The sequence below is a fragment of the Echinops telfairi genome, unplaced genomic scaffold (genome assembly GCF_000313985.2).
Source record: "Echinops telfairi isolate 266 unplaced genomic scaffold, ASM31398v2 ScPeMD7_3533;HRSCAF=4204_0, whole genome shotgun sequence".
Taxonomy (NCBI): domain Eukaryota; kingdom Metazoa; phylum Chordata; class Mammalia; order Afrosoricida; family Tenrecidae; genus Echinops; species Echinops telfairi.
The window spans coordinates 38,770,794-38,794,162 of NW_022107431.1; the positions used below are offsets into that span (position 1 = coordinate 38,770,794).

Sequence of the window (23,369 nt, forward strand, 5' to 3'; positions counted from 1 at the left end):
CCTTGGTGAGTGGAAGTCCATGTTGCTGTGCCCATGCATAACCTCCATCCCTGCCACCATGTCCACTTTGTTCATGTGAGATACAATTACCTTTACTTTCTTGGCCCATTCAGAGAGGTCTATCGGAAATAATGGGTGGTGAGGGTGTTTCCTGCGTGCTCTCAGCAGTATCTTATAAGGCATCTCCCTCAGGCAATGCTACTGATGTAACCCCACCTGGCATATCAACTTGAATAATTTGGCTAATCTGCTCAGGTGTGGCACAATAAACTATCTCAGATGGCATGCACTGGAATCAAATTGATTACAGCGGTGGGCAGAGACAATGAAGCAGCTGAATGCCAGTTGCTAAAACGAGGTCAGGAGCTAACTGTGGAACAGACAGACCACCAGTTGTTCCTATGTAAGTCCAGGTGGAAATGAAGAAAATGAAACCAAGTCCATGAGAGCCCAAATACAACTTTGAGTCTGTCCCAGCTGAGTTTTGAGAACAGATTTGATACGGTGAACATTAATGACAGATGGCAGAAGACTTAAGCTGTGGGGTAACATCAAGAATATGAAGAAAGCAAGCAGCAATGAAAAGGCAGGAAGAAAAAGAAATGGTCAACGTTTAGGTCAGAAGAAACTCTAGAACTACTTCTGAAATGCAGAGTAGCTAAAGAAAATAGAAGGAATGATGAAGTGCAAGAGCTGAATGGAAATTTTCAAAGGGTAGCTCTATAAGACAAAGTATTATCATGAAATGCGCCAAGACCTGGAATTAGAAAGCCTAAAAAAAAAAAAAAAAAAGAACATATGCAGCATATCTCAAACTGAAAAAAAATCTGAAGAAAAAATTCAAACCTAAAGTTGTAATATTCAGGAGTCCATTGACAAAATATTGAATGATTCAGGAAGCATTAAAAGACAATGGAAGGATTACACAGAGTCACTTTACTGCAAAGAACTGGCTGACAGACATTTCAATTGGTGGCATATGATCAATAACCGGTGGCTGTGAAGGAAGAAGTCCAAGCATTGAAGGCATTAATGAAAAACAAGACTCCAGGAATTGATGGAATACCAACTGATGAAGCTCTGGAAGCACCCACTCATCTATGCCAAGAAATTTGGAACACAGGTATCTGGTCAACTCTCTGGAAGAGATTTATATTTGTACCCACTACAAACAAAGGTGACCCAAAAGAGTGTGAAGATAAATTAAGAATATCATTAATATCACATGCAAATACATTTTTCTGCTAAAGCTAATTCAACAATGGTGGCCGCAGCAGTACATCAACAGGGATCTGTCAGAAATTCAAGTTGAATTCAGCACTTGAATGCCCATGGCACCAGTGATATCATTGCCAATGTCAGATTGATTTTGGTTGAAAGCAAAAACCAGGGAGATGTTTACTTGTGTTTTATTGACTATGCAAAGACACTGGACTTTGTGAAGAACCTATATACAGACCAAAAGGCAGTGATATAAACAACAAGAGGATACTCTGTAGTTTAAAAGCATATAAGGAACAAACCCAGGGACAAGGAAACAACAAGTGATCTGAAATTGATGTGATGAGGGTATAGGAGGCCTGGTGGGGCTTGATCAAGGGCAATGTAGCCGAGAGGAATTAATGAAAGCCGAATGATGATCGGACATGTAAGTGGAATGAGAGGAAAGTAAAAGGAAATAGAGGAAAGAACTAGGAGGCAAAGGACATTTATAGAGGTATAAATACAGGCATGTGCATATGTAAATATATTTATATATAATGCTAAGGAAATAGATCTATGTACATATATTTATATGTTAAGTAATAAAGTAGCAGATGGACATTGGATCTCCACTCAAATACTCCCTCAACGCAAGAACAATTTGCTCTAATAATCTGGCATTCTGTGATGCTCAGCTCACCTTCCCAACATGATCACTGAAGACAAATGGGTGCATAAGCAAATGTGGTAAAGAAAGCTGACAGTGCCTGGCTATCAAAAGATATAGCATCTGGGGTCTTGAAGGCTTGAAAATAAACAAGCAGTCATTTAGGTGAGAAGCAACAAAGCCCACATGGAAGAAGCACACCAGCCTGTGTGATCATGAGGTGCCGAAGGGATCAGTTATCAGGCATCAGAAGACCCAGAACAAATGATCAAAAAAATAAAAGCATAATGTGTGCATTCGTGTTGTATCCAATCACTAAATCTGTTCAGTTTGCATGCTGAGTAAATAATCTGTGAAGCTTGAAGAAGAACAGGGCATCAGGATTAATGAAAGCTTATTAACCACCTATGATATGCAGATGACACAACCTTGTTTGCTGAAAGCAAGGTGGACTCGAAGCGCTTGTTAATGGACATCAACAATTGCAACTTTCCATATGGATTTCAACTTGATATAAAGAAAACCTAAACCCTCCCAACTGAACCCCTAGATCACATCATGGTGAATGGAGAAAAGGCTGAAGTTGCCCAGAGTTTCCTTTTACTGGGACCCACAATCAGCCCTCCTGGAAGCTGCAGTCACTAAATCAAATGCCGCACTGCACTGGGTCAATCTGCTGCACAAGATCTCGTTAAAGTGAAGCGTAAGGATGTCACTTTGAGGACTAAGGTGCACCTGACCCAAGCCAGGTTATTCTTAATCATTTCATTTACCTGTAAAAGTAGGAGATTGCATAAAGAAGGCTGGAGAAGAATGGATGCACTTGAACTATTGTGCTGGCAAAGAATATTGAAAGCACCATCATCGGTGGAAAGAACAAACATATGGAGAGAAGTCCAGCCAGAATGCTCCTTAGAAGTGAGGATGGTGAGACTCCATCTCAGGCACTTTAGACATGCACCCAGTCCCTGGAAAGGGACATCTCGCTTGGTAAGACAGGGAGGCTTTGAATGAGAAAGGTCGACACAGTGGCTGTAACAGTGGACCCAATATAACAACAATTGTGAGGACGGCTCAGAAGCAGGCAGTGTTCTGTTGTACATGGGTTCCTGTGAATCAGCACCACTATGAGACATACCCAATCACAGCTGTAACAACCACATCCAGAAATTCATTAGTTTAGAGGAATGTTGATGTTTCAGGTCATAGTGGTGCTCAAAAAGATAAAGATGTAGCCTCATTTACAGTATGAGATACAAGTTTAAACCTAATTCTATAAGCTTTTATAGTAACCGACTTTGAGAAGTTGAACTCGTTTGCTAGACCAATCTAGTTTACTTCATTAGCTAGGTCGCCTCTTATCCCTTGACCACCCATTCCCATACTTATTTTTTTAGGCAACGCCTCTTCATCTCATGAAACTGCTCCAGCTTTAGAACATTTTGCAAATCTGCATTAAGCTTTATCAGTGGTTTCTTTCCTGAGTACCCTATTGTTTCCACGTGTTAATTCAAGTAGTCCTGGACAACTTGTGTACGTTGATTGTCTTGACCCCTATTTTTATCCAAACATTAGCCTGAAGGGAATCAGTGTCACGAGTCACCGTTTTGTGAGTCCGGGTTCATAAATATCATTCCTGGGTCTCCTCTGGTTTTAGTTCCCCCGTGCAGTGGGTGTCATTGTTATTTCCCCAACATCGATTCTACTTCTCTGCTACTATGCCAAGGGATTTGGATGGCACCGAGCTCGCCTGATGAGGCTGAGCCAGTAGTTCTTAGTGCCCGCCGCCCATTAGAATTATTTAAGGAGTTTAAAACAAAACAACCAACAGATAAAACCAGCCAACCAAATTCTTTCTACCAAAACTGTCTGGGAGTGTGGCTTGGCCAGTCAGTACTTTCTGAATACTTCCCAGGTGAAGGTCCTATGCAGCCAGATGTTGTGAGTCATGGGAGGTAAGCAACTAGGGACTTCATCTTCTCTGCCACTTTCCCTGGGCGACCCTCAGACCATACTCAGTTGGTGTGTGCCAGGGCACGGGCCACTGCAATTGGCTGAGTCTTACCAGCATATGCGGCACAACTCTGAACTGGCCTCTCATAGTTGTTCTTTCTCTCCCTTCTTTGGCATGAGGAAGTCTCACACAGAGGAGGGCATATTGACAGATTTGAGGAGAAAAACATGGTTAAACTGTTCCTTACCTCTGTACTATTCCATCCTGTGAGCCAATAAACTCAAATCTAATCAACCAAAGGCAGCTGCCGTAGAGTCCGGTTCAACTCAGCACAGAATAGAACTGTGCTTCATCGCATTTTTCGTGGCTAGCTTTTCTAAAGGAAATCATCAGGCCTTTTTCCCAAGGTACCTCTGCGTGGATCGGAATCTCCAACCTTTGGCTGGCATCTGAGTGCTGTTCGCATTAGCCATTTACATCCCCTAGGGACGCCATGTGAACGAAAGCAAGACTCTGATAGGAATTGGTTTTCTGACACATACAGTTCTCCGTTATGACTTCTCAGTTGACTTAGCTCTACCTCCTCGAGCCAGCTCTCTTGCTCAGTGTGCTGTGACCGCCGACCTTCAGGCCCTTATGCTGCTCTGATAGCCAGCTGAAGTAAAGCAGACATCAGGTACCAGAGAAACAGAAAAGTATTTTATTGTTTGGTGCACATACAGATCACGTGACTCTCCAATAGGAGACAAAAGTCCACTGTACATCCAATATGAGAAACAGATTAAATGTCAACCTGTTTATCATATTGGAGATGAGGTTACATCCTTATCTTTTTGAGCATCACTGTGACCTGGGACAGTCTGCCCCACATCCTCCCCCTCTGTCCATCAGCAGAGGTCCAACGACTGAGTCATGTTCTCCCAGTTGTTCCCTAGATGCACTTCTCCCTTCCAAAATGGGTCCCGGGAGGACCGCGGGCCAGATGAGGTTTTCCTTTCTGAGGCTGCTTGGGTCTGAGGTGAGTTGGAGGACACTGATGAATGGGCTATCTGTGCTCTCAGACCTGGTTCAAGCTGGAGGGAGTTGAGGGCTATTTGCAGAGGGTCTTGAGATGGGATGCTGATGACCACGATGTGAAAGAAGGAAAACTTCAATAATAAAGAGTGGGTAGCAGATTGACATACCAAGGAGGGAATCATCGAAAAAGGACTATTTGGTTTCATTATTTACATTTAAAGCAACCAAGCTCTGCTGACTCCTAAATTTCACATATCTGCATGCAACACACACACATGTAATATGTGGAAATTATTAAATTATTTAAAGCAGGCTGGAATACATGTGTATTTTTTTTCTTTAAATCATTTTATTGGGGGGGGGTCGTACAACTCAACACAATCCATCCATCCATCCATTGTGTCAAGCACATTTGTACATTTGTTGCCATCATCATTCTCAAAACATTTTCTATTTGAGCCCTTGGTATCATTTCCTCATTTTCGCTCCCTCCCTCCCCACTCTCCCTCTCTCATGCACCCTTGATAATTTATAAATTATTCTTTTTTCATGTCTTATACTGACCGATGTCACCCTTCACCCATTTTTCTGTGTAGCTCATTGTGATTGGTTCCCCCTTTCTCCCCCCACCTTTCCCTTACCCTCCTGGTATCGCTACTCTCATTGTTGGTCCTGAGGGTTTTATCTGTCCTGGATTCCCTGTGTTTCCAGTTCCTATCTGTACCAGTGGACATCCTCTGATCTAGCCAGATTTGTGAGGTAGAATTGGGATCATGATAGTGGGGGTTTGAAACTCCCGGCCAGTCTGCTTCTATAAAGCTTCTAGCCTTGGAAACTGTAAGGACATTCTACCTTGTCATAGAAAGTCACTGTGAGTTGGAATAGATGGAATGGTGATGAATTTGTTGTGTGTGTGTGTGTGTTGTTGTTGTTGTTGTTGGCTTTTTCCCCCACCAAGCAAATGATCCTATGGTTGTTATTTGAAGAAAAAAAAAAAAAAGTGACAATATGAGAAGACCATAAAATTGGGGGCAGGTATAACCTCCCTCAAATGGCATAATAGAGTCCACAAAGATGATATTCTATATTCTACTTAGGTGAGTAGAGAGGGACAGGGGTCTTCAAAGCTGTGAGTGGCATCGAAGGGGCAGCGATTGGTCTCTCCCTGTCTGGAAGAAGGAAGAGTGAAGAAAGTTGAAGGTACCTGGAAACAGTGACTCCCATGCACTAACAATGGACCACGTGAACATCAGTCTCCCTGATACTGAGACCCAAGGGACTGCATGGTAGCCAGCTGCCACTACCAACTGCATTGAAAAAGGGTCTCATTTGAAGATCCTGGATAGAGTGGGAGAAAAAATATGGAACAAAACTCAATATATTACAAAAAGATAAAATTTATTGGTTGGTTAGAGATTGATGGAACTCTGAGACTCTAGCCTTTAGTTACCCTTTAGGTCTTGAAACTCACCCCTATTTATCAATTTTCCAACAAGGGACAAGCCTCTAAGGGGAACGGTGACACTAAGGAGGGATGCACTCCTTAGAACAATCAACCACTTGACATCAAAGGACAGCCTTGACCCGAGGACACAGTTCAGAATGGGCAGGAAAGGAAGAGTAGTGGAAACAGGAAGCACGAGGAGGAAGTGAAGTAAAAACTGTGGGGACTGCCATCAATCACGTGGAACAAATCATACGGAGAGCGGTTCTGCTGGGGAAATTGTCATGCCAGTCACTATTTTTAAAAGTTTTAAAGTAGACAAATTAGTGAATACAAGAAGCAAACCTAGTGACCTGTTCAAACCCTGACTCAGCACATGCACACGATGTGGGCTCCTCTGGAGCACAATACAACGTGAGTTTACAAGGGAGAGTATTAGGGCCTTAAAATTAAAGTAATCTCCCTAATCCTAAAACTGGTGTGATTTATACTGGCATCCATTGGGACAACTACCTTGGCAGATTGACAGTATCTACTAAAGCTAAACATACTGACACCCTATAGTTCACCAGATCCTGTTCTGGCTATGCAGTTGACAAAAGCATGTCCATGTGTACACCCAGAATCCCAGACAAGAATGCTCGAGACTGTACTGTTTGAGGAAGGAACCACTAGAAACAACCCAAATGTCCATCACAGTCGAAGGAAGAACTACAAGGTGGCACGGTCACACAGTGGTTCAGAGAGACCGCCATACATGCATACATACATACACTACAGCGATAGACAGCAAAATGGATGACGTTCACAACACGGAAAGATCCCAAAAGAGCATAGGACTGTATGACTCCACTCATAAAACGAAAGAAGGCAACATTTAAGGGTACAGAATTAAGATACCAGTTGCCTTTGAGGAGGTAAGCGGGCATGCTAGGGGCTTTAAGTGGCCTTAGTAATTTTCTGTTTCTTGATTACTTATGTTACACTGAAACTATAAGAAGCTTTACCATACTCCTGTGCATTGGCTTTTCATACTGTGTGTTGTAGATGTCGTGTAGGAGTTGTCTTAGGATGTATGTAAAAGCCACACGGATTGCTGCTGGGCCCCTTTTGGTGAGACAGAGGGCACTGCCCCCTAGGCTGCATAGCCTTATGGAAGCAGACCGTCAGCTCTTTCTCCCAGAGTGGAGAGCAGGCTCCCAGCCTGTTTGGTTCAGTAACTTTCTTGTGGAAATACTTTTACTTAGGGAATTTTATTCTTAGCAAATGAAGTAATAGATTATACATATAATATACAATATAACGTTTCTATGTTTACATCAACCTTTAATTCACCCTATAAAACTCTTAAGCAGGAAGAATTAAGCCTGCAATGCTGGGTATCTACCTACCTACTGTCTCTAAATGTATAGGAAAAACTTGAAGGATGTAAGCTATATGCCAAATATCGTTGGGAAACCGGTAGAGACGAATTCTTTATTTGTAAACATTTTGTAGTGCATTAAGTGAAAGTTTACACAGGAGACTAGTTTCCCATTCAACAATTCCTACAGAAATTGTTCCCTGTAATTGGTCGTTGCCCCCAGGGTAGAGCAGTACTCTCTCCCCATTTCCACCCTAGTTTCGCTGTTTCTAGTTGTGTTTATGCTCTTTGTCTTCTCTTTGCTTTGGGGTTAATGTCGTCTGCTGTTCTGTGGAGCACATACCTCCCAGGTGTTCTTGATTATCTTACACACCAATACTTTATTTGACAGAAAGGTGACCTCCAGTAATGACTTCCGTTCTAAAGACAAGGGTGTCATGGCAACAATCTCAGGGGTTCCTCTAGTCTCCTTCATTCAAGTAAGGATGGTCTTTTTTTCAATCTAATATTTGAGTTTTGTTCTACATTTTTTCCCTATTCTGACTGGGGCTTTCTCTTCTTTCCATGGTCACAGCGCTTGATAGTGGTAGGTGGGCAGCATCCAGTCTTTTGACTCTCAGGCTAGAAAAGGTGAGGTTTGCACGGGGCATGACCCCGCAGTCCTGTAGACTAATTTCCTCCTTGAGTCTTTGATTTCCACCTTCCTGAGCTCCAGATAGGAAGAGATCAACGATTGTGTCGTAGATGGCCACTCACAAGCTTTTAAGACTCCAGACAATATCCAACAACTAGGATGTAGAGCATTCTCTTTATGGATGATGTTATGCCAGGTCATCTAGGTGTCCCTTGAGACTCTGGTCCTTAGCCTTCAACCCTAGTAACTTAGTCTCCAACGTGATTGGATATGTCTAAGACATTTCCCTAACTACACCCCTTATGTGCTCTGTTGTAAGAATGTACAAGCAGCACATACAAATATGTATATCCAAATACCCACAGCTGTACTTATACTATGTACTGGTAGTCTCGCCCCTCCACTTTCCCCCATCTATATAGCATACATATCTACCTACCTAACCATTCACAAATTTTGGCGGTTGGTACTATTGTCTCAGAATTATATATGGCATAGTGCTTACTTTAGGTGTCCTTTATTCTTTCGTGTCTGTCAGTATCTTCATTTGCCTTGGTCCCTCTTTACCTTTTCCTTTATCAGAATCAACACATGTTTACTATCTAGTATGTGATTCTCCCACTTCCACCCCCATCCCAGCTAACCATCAGAGAATGTTGCTTTCTGAGTAAACGTACTCTTAACTTTTTATAGTTCCTTTTATGGCTGACTTATTTCACTCAGCATAATGTCCTTTAGATCCAACCATGTTATTAGGATTTTTGTGAACTCATTATTTTTCATCACTGCTTAAAATTCCCTTGTATGTATCACAATCTGTTTCTCTATTCATTCATGGGTGGATTTCTGCACCACCACCCCCATCTTTTCGCTATTGAGAGTAATGCGGCAGTAAACACGGGGGGTGCACACTCCTATTGGTGTCACTGCTCTGCTTTCTCTAGGCTAGGGGGTCCCTGTGAGTCAGAATCCACTGGGTAGCAACAGGATTGTAGATCATATGGCATTTCCGGATCTAGAAATAGCTTTCTGATCTGGACAGGCTAGCCCATTTCCCATAGTGGTTGTGCCAGTCAATGACTCTCCTGGCAAGGTACAGAATCAGGGCCGCTTTTTGCGGGGTCCGATGGACCGCGTTGGAGCGCAGTCTGCAGTCCTCATCTGTGCTTTCAGGCCTGGAGCATGGTTTGCATTTTTATTCTCATTCTGCATTTCCTCATTAGCAGTTATCCACGGACGAAGACAAAGATCTTAGTCATTGAAATCTTTTATCTTCTGGAGCTAGAAAAACTCTCCATCATTGTTTCCTTTCTTGCTGACTTATTAAAAGTGCATAAAAATTGCCAGTTGAATATTGCTAAGAAAAACCATGGTTTTGACTCGTTAAGTCCCTATTTACTATCGAGAAGACTTCATTCAACCTTTGGTTTTAAAAGATTGCCCCCACACTGTTTATTGTTGCTTTTTTGTTTCAACCGGGGACGGAAAAGCCCGAGGTGAGGCTGTACAAAGTTACTGTGCGATGCTTTGTCCTATGGCTTTATGCAGAACTGCTAAAGATACACGCGAGGGATCTGAGGGGACTGTGCATACCTTGCTGGAGTGCCCTTTTCTCTGCACAGTCACAGGCCTGTGCACGGGGCTCTGCTGACAGGCCGTGCTAACCTCCCTCCTTCCCTCCCCACGCTTCCTAACTGCATTTTCAGACCGAGTAATTGTATTTGCCCTCTGCAGACATAAATATACAAACCTTTCCCCAATAAATTCTGTTTCGTGGCTGATTAATTTGATGTGTTTTGAATTGGATGGTTATAAAAGGTCACAAGGTCTCACCCATATCCCTGGGAGTTAGGAAATTACCAAGGGATGGATTCTTTGGACCAGAGGGTGACTCGATTTGGAAACAATTTACCTTCACCCTCCTTCACACCACTGCAAAATGCCTGGAAGAAGCTGGCGTCAGCGAGTCAAAGCTGAAAGTCTGGGGGTTATTTTTCTTTAAAAACATAAATGGGGTGTTGGTATTTTTCAGGCAATTAAGAACGAACATCTCAGGGCTCTGGTTGCAGTTCTCTTGCTGCTGATTAGGTATTCCTTGGTGGTGATTAGTGAATGTACAAATGCAATCATTTTGTAGGGCTTAATCACTCCGGGAGAAGTTAGCTACCCAGAAAGAGAAATTGAAGCTTGCATAACTTCCATTAGCCCTATTTTTTAATAGCAAAAAAAAAAAGAAGAGGAAAAATGTGGATGAAATTAGGAATATTACGTCATGTAAGATAAATTGCAGTTTAAAAGCAACAACCTGGGGATATGGATTGATCATCATTATGAAGTATATTTTTGGTAATAGAGGTAACCCGTAGCCCATCAATATATGGCTTCCACATACCAGACCAGACCACATACCAGACCAGACCAGACCAGACCACATACCAGACCAGACCAGGTTTTCCCTGGGAGAGTAAGATGTGCTCTCTGTGGAAACGGGATGGTTGGTCACCCTATTTCACCCCTGGGGCCCTTTAACAGCATGTGAGGCGGTGGGTGGGAAGCTTTTCCGCACTGCCACTGTATCCCTTCTCCCTTGGCACCCTGCATATCTTCTTCCACTGCAAAGTCTCTCCCCTCTCCTGCGGTTGGTAAAGAGCCCCCAGCCCACATGGAATAATACAGCCCAGGATGCAACTGCGGAGAGAAAGAATGTGGCTACCACTCAAGTGCAAGCAGTTATCACTGACTATCTGTGCGGTCTAACAACCCCTTGCATAACTTAGAGGGCTGAAGCTAGGTGCGTTGACTCCAGTGATGCCGAGATTTGGGAGGTCCTCCTTGGTGAGACAAGGGCTAGAGCTGGCATAGCTGGGGACTGGTCAGACACCTGTCTTTATGTGGCTGGGGCCCTCCAGCTTGTCTATCTGCTTGAGCTCGTTTTAGCTTGCTCACAGAATGGTGGCCTCCAGGCAGGTGGATGCTCAGCTCAGAGCTCCCGAGCACGGATTCCAGACAGCATGTCAGAAGCCACAAATGCCACATAGCCTCATTCAGGACATCGTTTCCACCAGCCTCCTGAGAGTCAAGAAGGAGAACCCAGAGGCCGCTTCCTGCTGGTTGGAATGTTTGGGAGATATCATTGCAGCCACCTTGGGAAAATACAATCTGCCACAATTAGCATGGTCCGGAATGTTTAAAAATTGTACTTTTTCATAAATAAGAGACAGTAAAGGTCTTAAAATGTATCTTTTTTCTCTCATGAATTTTAATAGGCCAATTTTCATTTTGAATGCAAACAAAAATGTTAGCCTGGAAATGTTTCTTGAATTGCCTTGAAAACCCTTGTTCCCCATTGTTCTACCTGAATACATATATGTAGTCTATATATGTGTACATATATGTATTCTATATATGTGTACATGTATGTATTCTATATATGTGTACATATGTGTATTCTATATGTGTGTACATATATGTATTCTATATATGTGTACATATATGTATTCTATATATGTGTACATGTATGTAGTCTATATATGTGTACACACATATATATTCTCTTTACATACACACACGTGGATATATATTTGTATTTGTGTGTATATGCAAACATAACACATTTAGAGGCAGTCTCCAAGATTGTGAATATCAAATTTGTATACAACCAACAACCCTGTAAATCCTATTAGAGTTAACACTCAAGGCACCTGCAATGTTATATAATATCAAATAGGCACTATTCTGCAACATACATCAAAACATTATTACTATATTATTATGTTTAAGATGTTTTAGTGTGTCTAGGCATGTTTCCTCAATGCTTCTGATGCACAGAAAGATACCCTTTATGCTATATTCTAAGAAAACCATTTGGCTCACTGATGTTAGAGCCTACCTAACTGCTCTCAGGTACAAATTTGACTTAACTCCTAATTCAAGAGCTCACGTGTAACCTGGGAATGGCTGTAGAAATATATATGTATATGCTCTCTCTCTAGTGTACCTTGAAGGCACTTCTAACAGTGGCCCAGAGGACAGAGCAGAAGGACCCCATACGGTTTTCTAGGTCTGATCCTGGCAGGAGCAGAGGACCGGGTCTTCTCTCCCATGGAGCTACGGATGGGGTGACCATCCAGTTAACAATTGAGTGCTTAACCACTGTGCACCAGGGCACCCTGTGCGTGTTGATACATGCACATAATATGCATCAATTTATCTTTGTACATGCATGCACTCATTTTAATATCCCCTCTGTACAACTGATGATGGTAGGTAACGCACCCATGCACACACGTGTATGTACACCCTTGGGATTGGAAAGTACCGAGTCATTGAGACAAGAGAAGGGCATGAATGGCAGAGGGCAACTCGGCCGAGTGGAGGCACCACGGTAGCAAAGGACAGAGAGACACTGAGGGCTGGAGAGGGGCCACGGGAGAAGGGTGGTGGCATCACAAGTGAAGGGCTGGCTTCCCCGGGGCCTTGGTTTGGTTTGATAACTTGCTTCATTGTGGCCACCGTGGCCTGCTCCATCTCTCTGAGACTACCTCTCTCCCACTGTGGGGCTTAAAATTAACTCTGTCCTGAGTTGCTTCCAGATAGACTCCAACGTCTCACTTCAGCATAAAATGAAGCTTTACCCCTGGACCCGGCAATGACTTGGGGAATTTGCTGATGGTACTAGCTTGGTAACGTTTCAGGAGGACGCGATATCAATCTTGATGATTTTTAAACTGATATTTTGTGGGCTTTATACGAGTGGGGGTTGCAACAAGTTTATGGGAAAACTCCATTGTCTTTCCATTCTGTTTTCCAGTCATTGTGAAACCCTCCTGATGCTGCACGTTGGCTGCTGTGCATTGTACTTGAGTTTTACTTGTTTGTCCTTAATGTCATATGCCATTCAGAAAAAAATTTCAAAACGCAGTGCCACAAAAAAGCATAGCAGGCAGCTTGTCACTCTGAGCCATCGTTTGTTTCCTAAGACCTGTTCTGTGTTTGGATTGTAGGAGTACTGTCACACGGTCCGGCTAGATTCGGGGATAGATTACCGGAAAAGGTCTCTTCCTGCTGCGGGAAAACTCTATTACCTGTAAGTTTTTCTTTAACCTTTACATTTTCTGTGTTCATGACCTAATAATGATTGAGGAAGAGATGAGGGGGGAAAAACAACAACCATGAAAGCCTAGTTCTGAAAGCTGTGATTTTTTTCAACAGTACAATGCTATCACATTAACTTCTTTAAACTGTTTTTTTTCCATCCACATTTGTGTCTTGGATGTGTGATTGGATGAAACCCTAATTAGTTTTTTGGGGAGGAGTGATGACAGATGGTTAGGAAGTAATGAGTATCGTCTTATAAGAGACTCTGGTCTTACAAAGAATGTCTTTTTTTCTGCACTAAAGTAATTAGTTATTTGGGGACAGTGTGTGACAAGTGCCATTTCTGTTTCCTCAAAATCATTTTATTTTGTTGAACAATCTGTTTGTATTTATCATTGTTGATTGAATTCCATAAATAATGAGTATTAAATGTACCTATATGTATATACAGCTATAACTCGATCTGTTTTATCTTTTAAAAGCTGAGCTTAATCTCCTGGTCAGGAGCAATGCGTAGTAATAATAATAGTATGTTTGGGTATATGCAGTTCCTGCCCGGAGAAAAATATTGTTTGAAATGTCATTTGTGAGACGCGGAAAAGGCCGAGGCAGTCTGAAAGAAAGCTGCGGTGCGTGCCAGCAGGATGCGGCACACGGCAGGTGCTCAGGAAAGAGATCTACGGGCTAATTGTGATGGGACTAAAGACCATATTCCTGGCACTTTAACTGTTGATGGCAGTGTATATACGAGAGGTTCAGAAAAGTTCTTGCCTCTACCACCTTGTAAGCAGAAGTACTTTACTGTTTTTGAAGCAGAAATTAGCTAGAAAAATCACATGATTAAAATTGCATACATTACAGGGTACCAAGGGGACCATTTCAGTTTATTATTCAGATTCTGATGATTATTATAGGAGGTTCTTCATCCTCCTTTAAGTACTTTGTCTTTAAAGTGCTTTATAATTTAAAAAAATCTTACAGCACTTTTTTATTATTTAGTATGTGCTTCTGAAAAAGTTTCTTTTATGTTTGTCTTTTCTGGTTTGTTTATTTCTGATATTTGCAACCTTTCTCTGATTCTTTGCTATTTCTCCATCTTACAGAGATGTAGTACTTATAGATTAATTTGCTATCGTTCTGTGTATTCTTTTGCAAAGGGGCTAAGCCTTTGTATCCTCCGCTTTTCGATAAAGGGTAACCCTGCCTGGGAGAATTACACTTCCCTAACAGGACATTCTTTAAAGAAACCCGGAAGTCTGCGTCTAAAGCATGAAGTCCGTTTCATGATGGGAGAGAGGTCTCACTGGCGGCGACAGGAGCTAGCGAAGCTGCCTTCACTTGGAGGATGGCCATTTCGCTCTCTGACCTCCCTGCCATGCCACTTCCTCTTCCTGATAAAAGAGCACAGTCCTAACACAATGAAATTGCATTTTGCATTAAACGTGTGCATTGGAGGAAAACAGTGTCAAACAATGTCCCAGAGTCCAGGAAACTACCTCTCCAAAGGATCTCAGGAGACCCTGGAACGGCTTTCCTAAAGCGAGAAACCCATGTCACCTTCAAGGTTGACGCGTGAATTGAACCTCCATCAACTTGACCATGGAGTGATGACCAAGAATAGAGAGTCTTGGGCCTCACCTTCTTCAAGGACAAGACAGATAATATATACCTTTGGAGAATGAGAATTAAAGTTAACTTAGCAGTTGATAATAATTGGTCCCATGATAGGGGGCTAATGATGCACATGCTATTGTTTTATATGACCAATTTGGTAGAACTTTTATCATGATAGAATTAAAAAAAAAATCCTGAGGTCATCTCACTATTTTCAATTTAACTATGTTTGCTTAATCTTATAAGAAAGCATATTAATCTATTTCTCACGATAACAAATCTTAATGCACCATGCTATAAAATGCTCTGTTAAAGTGTGTACATGTGACTTGTCACCTCTATTGTTTTGTTTATCTTCTTTTTCATGTCCCTTTTTTAACCTTCTGGAATTGGTTCCTGAATATGCTGGTCCAGATTGCCTTCTTGTCAATTTCATAGGAACCCCAAAGAAAAGCAAAAATTCTAGCCTTCCTCCAGTCACACCGAGCACCCGCTTAGAATTTCATACAAGTGGAATCCCATATAGGACCTTTAACAAAATATAATTATCCTGGTATTGTCCTCATCTCGCTGCCTCAAAGCCAATAAAAATGCCTGAAAAATACACTTCAATTCATATCAAAAATTAGCAGAGATATTAAGATGTATCGACAAAGTTGACATGAAATGTTTCCAGCAATTGTATTGTTTGGGATCCACAAAACCCAATCTGTACAAGATAGCACGTTTGTATTATAATACAGTTCCGTGGTAATTTTACATCACCTTACATTTAGACATCCTAGAGTACCATTAAAGAACCCAAGGATGCTGTAGGTTAGCACTGGACCGCTAACCACAAAGTTAGCGATTCGAACTATGAGTCATTCCAAGGCAGAAAACTGAGGCTGTCTCCTCTTATACAGACGCACAGTCCTGGAAGCCCGTACAGGGTCCCGAGGAGTCGGAATCCAGTTGATGGTGATGGGTTGTGCTTTTGTTTTAGACAGCCTTCATAATGAAGGCCAGAGCTTGTCCCTCCACCCCATATAAGGCAGTATCAGATAATTTAAATTTAACAGGTTACAAGTATCAGAGAGTTTTAAGTGTCACTATCCAAACTTTAAATTTTTTTTTTATTTTTAGCATTCTTTATTTAAAACATTTTAAATTTCGTGGTTGCGAATATACACAGTGAATGCTATACCAATCCAGCAGTTCTTCTTTTTTTTTTTTGACAGCTAAGCAAATTTTATTTAAAGAAAGTTGAAAAGCAGAGTGCAGTAAACAGCGTGGAGGTGGCCATAGCCAACCCTCTCTGGTCATGCCTAGATCCACATCTTTCTTTCTTTTTAAAATATTTTTATTAGGGGCTCATACAACTCTTGTCACAATCCATACATACATCAATTGTGTAAAACACATGTGTACATTCATTGCCCTCATCATTCTCAAAACATTTCCTCTCCACTTAAACCCCCGGCATTAGGTCCTCATTTTTCCCCTCACTCCCCGCTCTGGTTATCATCTTAGATATGCAGTGAGCATCTGTTTTCAGACAGGAAACCCCACTGTAAGGTCCCCAGAACACATACAAAAAGCACCCCCTCCAGATCAGAAGCCATGTCCTTAAGGCTTTTAAACTGAACTGAAAGGGGAGGAGTGCTGGGCTTGGGGTTTGACTGTACTGTGTTGTTAGTGCTAGCTGCCTTGAAGTTGGCCACGAACTCACGAAGACCCCCCTGCACAACTGAATGAAACACTGACTGGTCTGGAGGCATCCCCTCAGTTGCTTGGGGTTTCCATCCTTGTGCTCTCTGGGGTTTCAGTGGCTGATTTTCAGAAGCAGTTCACCAGGCCTTTCTTTCTAATTGATCTGCGTCTGGAAGCCCAGCTGAAATCTGTTCAGTATCACAGAGCAGCATGCAAGCCTCCACTGATGGTCAGCTATCTGGTGGCTGTGTATGAGGTACGTTGGCCGCCATTTAACCCAAGTAGCTTGTGTGGAGCTGGTGACATAGTAGTTGTGTGTTGGGCTGCGATCTGCAAGGTCAGCAGTTCAAAGCTACCAACCATATTCCAGGAGAAAGATAGGGCTTTCTACTCCTGTATAGAGTTAATCTCAAAAACGAATAAATAAATAAATTAATTAGATTTAAAAGAGTTAACCTCGGAAGCTCACAGAGGCAGTTCTACATTTTCCTGTAAGGTCACTATGAGTCAGTATTGGCTTGGTGGCAGTGATTTTTTTTTTAAATCCTATGTAGAAGGCAAGAATTCTGCCTACTGAACTATATCGCCTATTATTGTTTCATAGATGCTGGTAGAAAACAGAGACTTGGGTTGGAGACAAAAATTCTGTTACTCTCCATGGAACTAGCAGCATGAGCATTTTAACATGTTTGTGTCACTTTCCTCCTTGCCCTGCAGTCCCATCGGGCATCTCCAGGGCCCAGGTGGGTGCCTGCACAGGTACTCTGAGCTGGGCGAATCCGTCAGTACACAGCCAGACGTAAGCCAGTCTGCTCTCTGTCCCAACGGAGACGTTGTCTCATTCCTTAAGGTGGCTCGCTCCAAATGTAACCCTGAGAAGTCGTCTTGGCATATTCAGTAGGATGTGTTGTAGCATGAGAGACCCACAGAAGACCAGTTCTCCCAAGAGGAAGCATCTGCCAGATATTGAACCTTAAAGAAGGCAGACTGTCTCCTATTATTTTTGTTGGCTCCTACCCACCGACGAAGTCATCCACCCAAGTTATGTCAGCAGCTCGTTTTCCAGCTATTTCATACCTTAATTCACTTTCTCAAGACCTTTTCAGATTTCATTTATAGGGGGCCCATGGATCATCCTGAAAAGTGATGAAAAATACAATGTATGCTTTCTCAGACACAGCTCACATATTCCCATGGTTTTGCCTGGGTCACATAGTCTGGTAGGTGTTGGACTGACGGTCGCTGGGTCAGCAGTCCAAGCTCGCCAGCCGCTCTTTGGGAGAAGGCTATGACTATGTGTCTGCTCCTGGGGAGATACACAGCCTGGAAATTCAATGTAGGGTCGCCGTGAGTGGAAGTTGGCTTGACAGCAGTGCGCTTCATGTGATCCATCCATTCATCTACCTCTTGAGCAGATTCCCAAAAGAAATTTATTCTCACATATTTTTACCAATGGAAATTTTAATCGTGAGTGTGCTTAATTAATTTTGTCATTTGGCAAACACCTATTCCAAATAGAAAGTAATTTCTGGGGACCTATCCTTGAACATCAATTAAAAAACAAAACAAAAACAGACCCCAAACCAAATAGACACTCTCCCCCCACCCCCACCCCCAACAACAACAGCAACACCTAGTTAGCTGGTCCAAACCACAGAGAGCGCGTTGATTGAGAAGAAGGATCCATGAAAACAAAGATCGCTATGTGCTACAGCAGCTCTCCCGTGCTGTTCCCTCACGCCCCCTGTCCTCTGCCTAACTGGGGGAACGGGAGCCGTGAAAAAGGACAGCGCTTCTTTGCCGGATTCTCACATCTTCTGTTCGTGTTGCTCTGAGTTAGAATCAACTTTGGTTTGGTTTGGTTTGGGGTTTAAACATCTTCACTTTGTCAATCGACCTTCAAATGATATTGTACCACTTCACAGATAGTGTGAGACTCTTACAACCATGCTCCATTTTCACCATTCTAAAGGGCATGTTAGATACTTCTATTATGTAATTATGTGCTTTATTATATAATATGACTAGACCTTTTTTATGTTTTAAATCCCACAACATAATACCATAATTTTTTTCTTTGCTTAGTCAATAATCCTTTAAAGAGATTCAAAAATAACAAGAAAGCCTTTCACCTGTGCCTGTATGTTTACCATTTCTTTTGCCCTTACTGTATTGTATACATCAAAATGTCTACCAAGTATTATTTTCCTCCTAGTGAGAAGACTTCATCTAACATTCGAAGGAGTTCGTATCTCCGTAGTGTAATTGTTCCTCCTATAAGCCTGCCTGTTGTTTGGCTAAAAGTTTAGCGGGACGGTGAGTCCAAGTCTAGACATGAAAAGCGAATCATGACCATGGGTATGAGGGTTCTACCAGTCTCGACCCAACCAAGAAATCTAGTCTTTTAAAATTTATGAACTTTCACATTTGTGATCTTGAGTTTTGCTCCACTCTTTTCTCCCACCGTACATCGACTTTCTAATGTGGTCCATTTCAGAGCAGTTGGTAGCCAGGCACTATGTAGTCCTGGTCTCAGGGTTATGGAGGCAGATGATTTGAGTGGCCCATTAGCCCGTTGTACTAATTGGTTCCATGTATTTTCAATTTTCTTCACTTGTCTTACCTCCAGACAGGAGAGACCGATAATTGCACCCTAGATGGTCATTCACAAGTGTTTGAGACCCCAGTCTCTCCACACTAAAGTAGTATGTTGAACATTGTATTTGGGAACTGTGGTATGCCAATTGCCTTGGGTATCTCCCCAGGTTATGGTCCTGAGCCCCTAGAACCAGTGACTCATTGCTTCAAGGTGTTTGGTTATGTCTAAGAAATGTTATCACCTTTGTAGATATATTTGCAGCACAAGTAAATGCACACATAAAAATAGCCTCTTCAGACTCATACATATTCATGGGTATGATTCTCTTCTCCCTCATACACTCATTCAGCCTGCATGATGATCCATAGAACCACTTGTAGATCCTTGGTATTGCAGGACAGGGTAGAAGTGCACGATGCCACCAATAAAGTAGTCTTGCTACAAAAACCGAACCCGCGTCTGATCAATTTATAAGACACACAGGGGCAATAAAATATATAAAAGAATGGGAGTGCATGCCTCAAAAATAGGAGCCCCGGTGGCATAGTGGGTCATGAGCTGGGCTGCTAACGGCAAGGTTAGCAGTTCAAAACCACCAGCTGGCCCTCAAGAGAAAGATGAGGCAATTGACTCGATGGCAGTGTTTTGGTTTTGCATCAAAATGAGGACTTGATTTCAAAACCACACAAATAACTTGCTTCTTCAACTGAAACCATTAGACTAAAGAGAAGGCGAGTAGAATGGAATAGATTGAGACTTCACACATCAACCAGTTGCAGCACATGGGCCTTCGGAGGATCTTGACTCAAATTTATGAAACAAGAAAACAAAAGGAGAAACTATGGGAGATCAGAGAGATTCAAACACTTACGGAATGAGGAAATATTAACTTTGTTATGTGTGAAAATTATATTATAATTATGTTTTAAATTCATATCTATAGCAACTTTACTGAGCTATAATTCACATGCCCTGCAATTTACCTATTTAAAGTGTGCACTTGGAAGGCTTTTAGTATACGCACAGGTTTGTGCATCCATCACCCCAATTGAGGCGATGCCATCACCTTCCAGAAGAATCCTGGCATTCCTTCACCTTTACCCAATATGTGCATTTCCCTCTCTAAAAACCAAACTCACTGCCGTCTAGTCAATGTGGGCTCCGAGTCATGAGTAGAAATCCCGATCTGTTTCCAGTGATGCTGAGCAAATGCCGACTCAGAGTGACCCTGTAGGACATAGGCTACCCAGAGGGTTTCCCAGCTAAAGACTCCTGCCATGTATTTCTTCTGCAGGGTGACTGATGGGCTTGAACTGCCAACCTTTCAGTTAGCAGGTAATGCTTACCTACCTGCCACATACACATTTCAAAATACAGAAGGAAATTTTTAGAGTCCCCGAGCATTCTTATATTCTTGTTATTTCATCTCCAAATAGATCACAGTTATAACTCCAGGTCAGTCCAGATTCAGCAGCAGAAGAGTGGATATAGCAAAAGTCCCAGACCTTAAATTATTCATTGTGCACTTTTTTGACTTTTAAAAGCCCCTGACCTTTCTCTCTCAGGTTAATGTCATCATCTTCTGAAAAGAGGTTAGAACACCTTGCTTTCCCTTCATCAGCTTTACTGCTTTTTTTTTTTTTTAAAAAGCTCTTCAATCATTATAGTCTTTTGGGGGGGTGGGGCTATACCAGAGGCACTTGAGTCCGGATGATGTAGTGGTTACATGTTGAGTTGCTAACTACAAGCTCCGCAGTTCGAAAGTACCGTCACTCCACGAGAAAGATGAGGCAGGCTCTCTGTTCCTATAAAGGGTTATTTGGATACCCACAGGAGCAGTGCTACTCTGCCTTACAGGGTTGCAGTGATTTCATTTAACTTGATGGCATTGAGTTTGGATACCGGGGAAGTCCTGGTGGCGTAGTGGTTATATCTTGAACGGTCAACTGCAAGGTCAGCAGATCAAAACCACCGGGCTCCACCAGAGAAAAATGGGGCTTTCGACCCCCATAACAAATTATAGTCTCAGAAACCCACAGGGACACTTCTACCCTGTTCTGTAGCGTTGCTGTGAGTCCGCAGCAAGTTTGATTGGGTTTTTCTACCAGTTTGCAATTCTACATGCTCATTACAAATGTATTTGTGGGGGAAATACAATATAAAGATTTGATAGAAATTCTATCTGGAGTTTGGGCTGAGAAGAGGGAGTAGAAGTCTGGAACCCGATAGCTCAAGGTGTTAGGTGCCGCTTTTTGCATTGTAGCCAGGTCAAGATCAATGCCACCACTACCTTACCTTCCAGATGACTGAGAAGGGTGGGAAATTCAGAGACTGAAATGGATCTTGGCACTGCCAATCGAGCCTTTGAGTGATTGAGAAGATAAATAGCAGGGCAGAATCCATTTTAACAACTGATTCCGTTAGGTGAAGCAAACCTCCGCCACAGCAAAGGCAACCGTGTCAGTTTTACATTAAGGAGAATATAACCCTGCCTGATCTGAGACGCCCCCCGCCCCCCCCCCTCAGATTGTGTTTGGTAGGAGGACAAAGGGCCGGGCAGCCCGAATGCACAAGGGACCCGTGGTGTGAGAAGGCTCACTGCCAGGGAAGTTTGGCACAAGGGCTCTAAGAGGAAGGGGACATTTCTCCCTCAGCGAATTAACTTTGGCTCTCTGGAATAGAGACCATGAGGAGAGAGGGACCCAGGGAAGCCAGCCCTATTTTCCTTGTTGATACCTTAACAAGCTGTTGATTTTTAAAAGGGGATAAAGGAGTAAAGTGTGGGTAGCTTTCTGTTCCACTGAGTCAATCCTAATGAAGTGGGAGTTTCTTGAAGACATTAATTTCCATTCAAATTCATGTGTGACCCTCTCCCAGAAACCTTCAAGTGTTTTGGAATTTTTGTGGAGCATTTCAAACGATCCAACAATAATAAGGTTGGGTTGTTTTCCCCCCCTCGTCCTTACTTGGTCTGTGTCTTTTCAGCGAAGTTTGATGTTGAATGTCTGCTTTTAGCTATAGAAATTTTCTTGAAATCAGAATGGCTGATTGCTTTCCTCTCTGTTAGCTAGTCTAATGTGGAAAAGAAATCAAATTCTCATACCTCCCCCTCTCCCCAAAAGCAATCCGGCTTCGAATGCAGGCTACTGTATTCACAGGCTGCCTGCAGGAGTTGATGCCAACTTTCTTGGCAACTAAGCAGTGGTCTATTCCAAGGCCTTTCTGACTTAAAGACACAGCGAGACTGGAAGCCGACCTCTACACGGCAGGTTCTTACGGTGACAGAAGTTGACAGAAGCCACGGATTGAGCCACACAGAACAGAGGAGGTGAGCCTGTACTCAGACTCCCTCGGCCCCCTCCTCCCCCAGGCCCCTAGAAGAGTGACTGTCTCTGCTCATCAGCAGTGGCTCTGGTTTTCTTCATGTGGTTATCTTTTGAGAATCTCTGCCAATTCCTCGCCTCACAGTTCAGTGAGTCGATTCTGACTCAAGGCGATGCGGAGGGTTACGGAAGTGGACTGCCCGGTTGGGTTTCCTTGCTTGTAACCTTCACAGGAGCAGGTGGCCAGGCCTTTCTTCTGCACTGCCGCTGTAGCTTAGTCTGAAGAACCAAACCCAAACATGCTGCCATCGAATGGCTCGGAACTCAGTTTATGCTCAGCGATTAGCCTGCGGTGGGTCGTTGGAGCCCACCCAGCAGAGTTGTGGAAGACAGACTTAGGTCTATGCCCCCATGAAGAGGCCAGCCAAGAAAACCCTATGGAGGGGTTACCAAGGGTTAGGTTAGCAATTCCACACCAGCCATGTTGCATCCTGAACCAAGAACTGTTACATGGTAGCATGCTACTGATGGGCATTTACACAGCGCCTGGCTGTTTCACAGGGAGGAAAGGAGGTCACTTAGTTTATTAAGAAATAGGAGAGAGCTTCAACACGGTCTTGGAAACGCGGAATGAACAGACAGTGGCGTTTCTCCATGCACTGTTTGAAGATCCCTCAGCTCCTTTACTCCTACTGCACTGTAGGCGCTTGTTTCCTCCTCCCTCGAGAGAGGAAGGTCGGATTCCTGGCATCTGAGCTTTTC

At 42.8% G+C, this 23,369-nt stretch overlaps 1 protein-coding gene across 2 annotated transcripts in view; it reads left to right on the top strand.

Moving 5' to 3' along the window:
• AFG1L (AFG1 like ATPase) overlaps positions 1–23,369 on the top strand; it is a 208,213-nt gene that overhangs the window by 121,118 nt on the left and 63,726 nt on the right. For both annotated transcript variants that reach the window (XM_004701998.2, XM_045294475.1), the window contains exon 8: positions 13,286–13,368. In XM_004701998.2, coding sequence (XP_004702055.1) covers positions 13,286–13,368 — 83 coding nt within the window. The remainder of the gene's footprint in view (positions 1–13,285; positions 13,369–23,369) is intronic.